This window comes from Zingiber officinale, chromosome 11B, assembly GCF_018446385.1.
Source record: "Zingiber officinale cultivar Zhangliang chromosome 11B, Zo_v1.1, whole genome shotgun sequence".
Taxonomy (NCBI): Eukaryota; Viridiplantae; Streptophyta; class Magnoliopsida; order Zingiberales; family Zingiberaceae; genus Zingiber; species Zingiber officinale.
In genome coordinates, this window is record NC_056007.1 from 76684848 (window position 1) to 76693719 (window position 8872).

The window sequence follows — 8872 nt, forward strand, 5'->3', positions numbered from 1 at the left end:
GTTTTCTCTAAAAAATCAAATAGCTAAATCAACTACTTATCTAACAGGAACCCTAATTCACACATAATTCAATATATGACTTCATAGAACAGTAGCTCACCTTCTGAAATCCACCTTACTGCTCAAATCTCACTTCACAGCCTAGATCCATCGAACCCTACACATGCTGGACCAAGTCACTGAACAAATAAAAAAAAGGAGATCACTAATTCAACCAATCATTCCAATAACAACCCATCTTACCTCCCCCTTCGGGTCGATCAGGAGATCCGGAGGATGGTGCAGATTGACGATAGTGCTGGCCACGTCGCAGGCTGGTACCGCTCGATGCTCAGGGCTGCTGCCGGAATAGAACTGTTGATATCAAGATGGAGCCTGAAGGCGAAGGCTTAGAGGCGCTTAGACCAAGCTCGTGATCCAAATGGCGGGCAACCAGAGAGAAGTTGTTGGCTGTTGCTTGCTTCGACCTCGTCGTGTGGTGGCCGCTTGTGCGCCCGAAAGGAAGGCTAGGCCTGGGGCAGGCAGAGAGCCTAGAGAAATCTCCGGAGCACGGAAGCGCGAGAAGCAGCCCAGACGAGGGCAGAGCAGCGGGGAATGTAGCCGAGGGCGAAGAAGAGCATCGGAGTGAGTGGGCTTTAGGCTTTATGTGATCATGTAGTTACGGGGAGGATGAAGCCAGTGCTCAAGACGGTCGCAAGAAAAATGAAGAGGAAATATATAGAGAGAGAAAGAATTAAGAAAATAAATATTTCGCCTTGGGTAGCATAAAACAGACTTTCGCTGGCAAAGCCGTAGTTTTTTATCGAGCCTAGATAAATTTTCAAAATTATCAAAAATTAAATTACCTTATCATTATTCACCATTTTCGATATTTTACACGATGATGTTAAACCCATGTTCTCGGTCAACGGCCAGTCAGCGCGGTCAGTCATGACCTTTAAAAAGATCCGGAGGACTAAACAATGTCTCAATGACGGTGTCCAACCAAACAGACTTTGTCAAATCGCTGGTGGCATAGGGGATCATCATCACATCATAACAGACGTTAAACTCACATGTCTCACAGCGACCCGGGCTCGACCTTTAAACCCATACCAGAGGATATAAATCGCTAAAAATGAGCGATATATAACCAACCTAAGGATCGGGCTAAACGCAAACAAACACACAAGCCAGCGGGTAATTGATCGAAGGAAAGCTGGCGCATATAATGAGACTTCAAAACTTTTAAGAGAAAGCCAATTTCACTCTATATAATCACACATCACTGCATCACACGAGAGCTCAATTTATTCATTCGATGTTGTCGATGTTGTGGGAGGTTGGTCCATCTGGTCCATGGCTTGATAGCCGGCCCCTTGGCTAAATGGTCGCTGACACAGCGAAGGCCTTGGATGATAGTTCCGCGTTGTTGCCGTGTGTAGACTTCTGGTCCTTTAGTGCTATGCACAAGCCGCCCTTCAAACCTCAAACCATGGGCCACTTTCTGTGTACCCCCAGGCTACTAAGCGAGCATATTCACCTTTCAAGACATTAGAGATCAACATCCGGTCGACTCTTACAGGCCAGACCCAGGCTGTAAAGTCTGCTCATTTGCATTATTGGTAGTCTTGACTTAAGACGAGCGCACTCGTTTCTTCCTTCGTGGCGGACGGCGACTCGTTATCTATCATAAGTAAGGGCATTTCGCTCGCCTTCAGTTACACCTACGCCCAAGGCCTCATTCGACTTCGGTCGGCGCGTTACACCTGCTTGACTTCGTTGCTCGTTGGATCTTGTGGAAATGAATAGGCGCCTGAGATTGGGAGGAAGAGGCCGCTTTTGTGGTGACCGGTGTGTAGATCACAAGGACATGTTATAGCTTTTATGGCTCAGTCCAGATAGGATGGCTCTCCCCTGCTCGTACCTGTTGGCGTTGAATTCGTTGAAATCGGAAACATCTTGAACGTCCTCGGCGGACATCTGTGATTGTTACAGCAAGGCATATCAGCATCGGGCTTCCATCCCGCCGGCTCGCGGGCAAGCTTCCTCCCAAAGCCTGGTGGCTCCGCGATCTGTAATCGTGTCGGGCCGACCTGCCGAGTGTGTAGTCTTCGCGTGGGAGGTTGAGGATCACGGCCGACGTCACGGACGAGTTCGGATCCGGTTGTGTAAGGGGCCACCACGCGGAAGTGTGTGGATGAGTCCATGCCCAGGATGACTGGGCTGCAGGAACAGGCGTGACGTATACGGTAGGTCTCACCGCCTTCGTGCGGTCCAACAACTTGATGGTAGACTCCTTTCCTGCGCTCAGGAGAGTACATGCTTGTAGGTACCTCGCTATGCTTCTCCTTGGATGTGTAGGGCGCTGCTGTCGCAAACGACATCCATGTTGGAGGCAGCCAGACATCGACCGTCGTCGCGCGTGCTTGCGTCGGTGGTAGCGGGGGAGACGTCATGGGGAGTCACGGTCTGCCACTTTAATGTTGGTGTGTGGTGCCGCCTCAACGCGATGTGGCACACATAATCCTCTGATCGTGCGTACCGCTGCCGCCACATGATTAAGCGTCGGCGCGATCACCTCGACCTCTATCTTGATATACCCGTGTCTCATCGACATTTAGGCTAGGTAAAAGGAAAAAGAATTAGATTCGAAAAAGAAAAGAACAAAGTTTTTTGTCTAAGTAGTGGGGCTTGGATGGGACTGATCTGGAATGTCTGGCAGATGGTGATGGATATGGTAATGTATGGTATACGGCCGGACAGCGACTTATGGTTATACGGCCGACGGCTCTTGTAATACATGGCTTTCGATCAGCCGGCCCTGACAAAAGCGCCAACCTCCAAATCGCATCATATCGCAAAGACATCGATCTCGCATTCGCCGATAGAAAGACACAAAAGAGAGAAAAACCCTCCCTAATACTTGGAAGTAGACATCTTGTCAAAAGACTAGACTAATCTGAAAGAAGGAAAGTCATCTAGGACTTTCTGAATAGTATAATAATGGAGATTAAACAACGGCCACAACGGAAAGTTCGTAGTCCACTCATATGGAACACAAATAGTCACAAACTTCATGATGAAGGGGTGGATCGAATCAAGATCGATATAAACCTAAATGTCTATAGAATATCTGAGTTGTGATCGCTAGCCGTCGATTTGGCGATTGGCATCAACCGGGACCAAGAATATATCATGATTCGAGGATATCAAATTCCTAAGGTTGCCCACCCACATCATGAATGAATTCCGTACTATGTACTCACCGGGGACGAGGCAGCTTCTTTGATGAAAACAGGCTTTGAGAGAGAGAGATGGGCGCAGCTGTGAAGCACGGGAAAAAGGATCAGGGAAAACAGACAAGGCGAAGAATCAGATCGATCGAAGAGAGGCGGATCGAAGTCTGAGAACCATGAAGTGGTGCTTAGGAGGATTCGATTGATGCCTGAGGCGCCTTGTGTTTCACGCTGGCTGCGGAGCTGGCTAGGTTAGGGTTGTGCTAGGACGATCCATCGGTGGTTAAAGACCAAACAGGGCTGTCCATGAAGGAAGCATCGCCGGGCCGCACCTGATCAAGAATTCAATTCGGCGAGAAGCGTAGATCTGGTCCGGGGAGCATGGTCGTGGGAGCGCATGTGCTCGCAGCGGACATTGCGTGTATGTGGGAAATCATCATCGGCGTGTCGATTCGGTCTCTTTAATTTGGGGTGAATTTGATGAATTTGATTTGGCGTGCAGCGCGAGCTTAACCGTCTTTAGGAGTGAATACTTACTGATCGGACCTCGCGAAAGTGAACGGTCGGCTTAGGGGCTACGTCTATCGTTCAGCGAGCGAGCACGGATGCAGGATGACTTAGCGGACTTCTTGCTTTCGAGTCGTCGCGACTAGACGATCCTAGGGTCCTACCAATACTGGGATCGACCCCAAACTGCTCGACTTGACTTGAGAGGCTACGGTCACAATGTCACCGGCCTGCAAGATGAAGTGGTCAGAGGAGTAGGGGTTGAGTCCCGAATCGCCGCGCTTACCACCTGATCACGATCGTGATCGATCGTGGCCCGGATCATGTAGACGTTGGGTCGAAAATCCATCGCCATGCCCCTTCATCATGAGGCATCTGAACCTAAAACATCGGACAAGGAGTGTAATACGCGCATAGCCGACAGCTGGGCGGTCGAGGCGGCTCTGAATGTTTGCCACGAGCGCCGGTCGCAGGGCACGGACACTGGATAGATAGGGTACTCCCTCCCGCCGCCCGCTCGGCCCTAACTAATGATTACAAGGATCCACAAATGGAGTATCCTTGTAGTAGAACTCGTGCCACTCGTGCTCGCAATATGTACAAGATCGACGGCAGCTGTACGAGCATTTACCGTGTAGTGTATGCTCCTAGTGCATGGTCAGGCGCTTTCTTGCCACGCTTTGAGCTGAAAAAAGCGACTTCGCAAGAGCGAGTAACCGCCACTATATCTAAATATGCAAGCGGTCTCCAAAATTCTCTGAGCCGTACTACTGCTTCTTCTTCACCATTCCCACATGCTCCCACATCGAGCATATTGCTTCGGAGACAGAGTCAGGGACTCCCCGACCGAGCAGCTCATCAGCACCATGCCTCTGTCTTATGAGGATCTGATCCTGCTATCAGGTGGATGATAATGAGGGCCAGGGAGGGCCACTCGGACAAAGATTCGCCGATTTTCAGACATGATCATATTATCTTAAGAATCGAACCATGAATATTTGAAAAATTATATGGACTATCGTTGCTCTATACTTCATATGCTTAATCTTTATTAATGTTGGTTATAGAAATAGATCATAAGATTGTGATAGATAAATTCTAAAAATATCCATATCAGTTATCCTTATTTGATAGGATAGTTAATGTTTACATTATCGTATCTATTTTTAAAATTTTATATTTATAAATACTATTTTTTTAATAAAATTTAAGGAATAAATTTTATTTCTTAAATATTATAGAGGAAATGATATAATCAATATTTAAATTTAATAAAATAATTTTTTATTTTAACTTAAATTATATATTTTAGATAGAAAAATTAGTATGAATGCTGTAATTCATCAATTACTGAGTTCTCAACCCAGCAGAGATACCATGCGCTCATAAAGCCATGACCAACCGATGCATAGGACGCAGTGGCCGTTGTCGCCTTCTGTGAGTCCCCTCACCTCAACTCTCAGCGCCGGTGGTTGGGTGGTTGGCAATTGACGCTTGATAATCTGTCTTTGCCCTTGGAATCGGTCGTTCCAGACTTCGCTTTCGCCCCATCTCATGTTCTTGATTTCTGGAAGATATCTGCGTGGACTGACTGCCAGGCAACAGAAGGAACGATCTTGGCTCTTCGTATGCCCCCCTTTTGCCTTAATTTCATTTTATCTACTTTCTCCGGCTGTGCTTCTCTCCGTTGCTCTTTTCTTTTGGGATTTCGTTCTCAAGTGGGTTAAAGCAACTCCAAAAGTCCGGCAAAATCTTTTCTTCACTCCGAAACTTGTCTCGTTCAATCCTAGGGTTTCGTTGTCCAGGGGAAAATTGGCTCCTTTTTGTCGCTCGTGTGAGATTCCAACCTTTTTGTCATTTTTTTTTAACTGGCTGAGTTTTTTCTGGAGGTCTGAACTGAGCAATTTGAGGTAACATTTTGGTGTGGGTTTGAGGGCTTTCTTCCAAAAGATTTCCCCTTCGAGTCATGAAACCGGATTTAAGTGGTTGCGATCTGACATGAAAATTTCATCCTGCAATTGTAACTATCCCCTTGTTTGCTGCTCGAAATCGTCCGACGTCTACGACCCGCCCAACTCTCGGAAGTCGCAGTGCAGTGGTGACCAAAATGTTGCTACGCCAATTCCTGTTGTATCGGAGGAAAAGGATTCTGATGAGAAAGTTGTGTTCGAACAGAAAAGTGCAGAGGTTGGGAACTGTGAGAAATTGCTAAAGAGCAGCCTAAAAAAGCCAAGATCACCAGATCCAGAGCAGGTTGTAAAGGGAAACGTTAAGTGGATGGATTTGTCAGGGAAGGAACTTGTCGAGATCAAGGAATTTGAACTTAGGTAAGTTCATTTTTTTACCAAGCCAGATTCTGATGCATCCTGAGATGACTCTTTTTCTCTTAACTTTGGAATTAACTGTCCAATAAATTCACTCCTGTTTGGTAGAAAATTATTATTTAATCCCTAGTTAAATGTCATGTAATTCTAGTGTAGAAAAAATCACAAGTTGTTTCCTTAGGCATAGACATGTAGGAATGATGTATAGTTTTATATGAAAATGATAGCTATATCTTGGTTTTCTTTCTCTTTCTCATTCTTGTTGAATTTGTAAAACAGTTCAACTTACTCCACCTGTGCCTATACGATCCAACAACAACATGAACTTCTCCTTCAGCCTCCTTGTAAATCGATGAAAGTTGCAATAAGACTTTTTTTCTCAATTTTTTTTAGTTGTGCTCATTAGAGTTTATAGCACTATGGAAGTGCTAATAGTGTAGTCTAACATTGTTAGCGTATCATTAAATGTTACTTTGGAGCCCCATTCATGAGTATCATATTCCCTTTCTACTTGAGTAATGGAATTCTATCCCTCAGCTTGGTGTAAAGTAGAATCTCACTAGGGTTGAACCTTCTTCTTTTCCTTCCATAAAGGAAAAGCATTGGTCTGATACGAATGTTGGACCTCCACACCCCTGCGCTTCCTCTTTTCTTCACATCTTACCCGAAGCACCCTACCATGTCATTGTTGTCTCTTGTGGATCCCCTTCAAGTCTCAGCTGAAACCACTCAAAGATTTTGTCACCCTTGAAGGTCTTCCTGGCATACAACTGAAATTGATATGTCCTTGTGGATTTCCAAGCAGACAATAACCTTCCCTTCATTGGCATTTACATTGATTTCTTAATGTATCGGTTTTCAGTATAAAAACAAATTTTGCTTATGTTTGAGTTACTTGGAGCGCCACTGTTTATTAACTTTTGACCAAAGCTATATATACAATTATCAACAAGTGCACAATGACTAATCTAATGTTCTCCTCTTGAGATGGAAAATCTGGTGATGTACCTATCGATACAACTTGGTTATTGTTTGGTTAATTAGTTATCTGTGCAATGCTTTGGAATTTCTAATGATAGTTGTTGGGTACTCATGATACATTGCCGTTTTGTGTCTCTATCCATTCAATTATTTAGCTTGTTTTCTTCTTTTATTTTCACTATATGAGGTGAGGTTAAATGGCTGATTACAATCTGCCTTCAGGAATGGATGTGTTGTTCATAGATAGTTCTTCAAACTATTAATCATACGTTTCTGCTTAAACATCTCATGATAGATATTTTTCCAGTAATTTTGGTACTGTTTTCTTTCTTGCAGCGAGTCTGATGAAGATGATTATAACAGCGGCAACAGAGGATCCATTTGTGCGATTCAATGATAACAAATTCTTTGCTTTGGATGAACTCCTAGATTACCATGGATCAAATGTGCAGCTACTTTGAAAAACTTGATCTTTTAGATCTTTGTTTCCTGAGATGATTATGCCATGAAAATCCTGTTTTTTCAGCTCATGACAATTTTGTTTGACTGAATTTGTTTAATTGAATTCAAGCTGTGGGAGTTGATTCACATTTCAAATTATTGGATGTAGTTGGAAATAAATGGAGATCCCTTTGGAGGAGAGGGAGATAATGTCGTTTGTATTTTAAATCCTACAAATTTATATTACAAGTGATTTTAATTTGTTAATTTTACTAACTACTAATATTAAAGATTTGATTAAAAATTAGAAGGACGTTGTTCTTTTTCTTATTGGCAACGTCAGGAAAAAAAAATCCATTTATTATTAAAAGAGCGTCTCATTGCTCTTATTTTAGACGTTAAAAATCACATCGTTGTACAATTACAATAGTTATAAAATTAGGCAATTTATCAACATACGTGGTATAATATATTTATCAAAAGATGTATCATAAGTTGGTATTTATTAAAAGGTATAGGTAAGTGATGTGTAATACTCAATATAATCTTCTCGCCAATCTCCTCTACTCAGCAGTCAAGTTCCGAGGCATCCGAACCACTTTTTGAATAACGTTGATTTTTAAAAAAATAACTTTGATCATTTGTCTACCTCCCTCCTTCGTAACATGCGAGTGCAGATCCAATTCTGTGGAGAAATCTTCCCTCTTGTGAAACCCTAGTTTAGTAACCTCGAGTGTTTCTCAAGCGGCATCAAGCATTTCAGTCGCGAGGCGCCAGTGAAGGGTTCTAGGGTTTACGTCAATCATCTCGTCTCATAATGAAGACCTAATCGGTCTAGTTTTTCGATCATCATCGCGACTTATCAATTAGCTGTAAGAGAGTCGACGGATGTATCATTTACAAACTCGTGATTTTGAGAAGCTTCTGATAAAATCGGTTTTAAGATTTTTATAAAAATGTTATGGCTAGATTTGATGTATGGACACCGCTTGAAGGCACCCATGGCATTAAACCGACAAACCCATTGAAAAGTGTCCTAGGTTACTTTAAAAGTTTTTAGCATCCGAAAGGAAAGGCATTCCTATTTTTTGACCGAGGGCAGTCAGTCATTTTTTTTTTGATCGAGTATTTTTTCACCCGAGTAGCTACATCGACATGAGATTTTGGTGGTCAATCTCGACATGTATGGGAGTCCAATTGAATAAATTCTACCTAATATATCTATATTCTTCGCAACAAAGTAGTTGTATGGTAAAGTAGTTTAAATCTTATGGTAAAAAAATCTTTGGTTAAACGCGCCAACGTCGTGACCCAGATGGATATGTCGAGGCCAGTATCACGATGTCATTCGTCGAATACCTCAGGATGTCAGCGTGGAGCTATCTAAGCTTATGGGCTCGG

General features: G+C 43.5%; 1 protein-coding gene across 1 annotated transcript; it reads left to right on the top strand.

The window, feature by feature from the left end:
• Positions 1 to 5112: 5112 nt before the first annotated feature.
• LOC122034993 lies at positions 5113 to 7699 on the top strand. Its single transcript, XM_042594354.1, has 2 exons — positions 5113 to 6052; positions 7367 to 7699. Exons 1-2 carry the CDS (start codon positions 5724 to 5726, stop codon positions 7425 to 7427), a joined length of 390 nt encoding a protein of 129 aa, XP_042450288.1. The 5' UTR covers positions 5113 to 5723; the 3' UTR covers positions 7428 to 7699.
• Positions 7700 to 8872: the final 1173 nt, after the last annotated feature.

Excerpts from the sequence above, each read along its gene's own strand:
- LOC122034993 (XM_042594354.1), top strand. The coding sequence starts at position 5,724 with ATGAAAATTTCATCCTGCAATTGTAACTATCCCCTTGTTTGCTGCTCG. Across the intron at positions 6,053-7,366 it reads ATCAAGGAATTTGAACTTAG|CGAGTCTGATGAAGATGATT; the intron begins GTAAGTTCATTT and ends TCTTTCTTGCAG.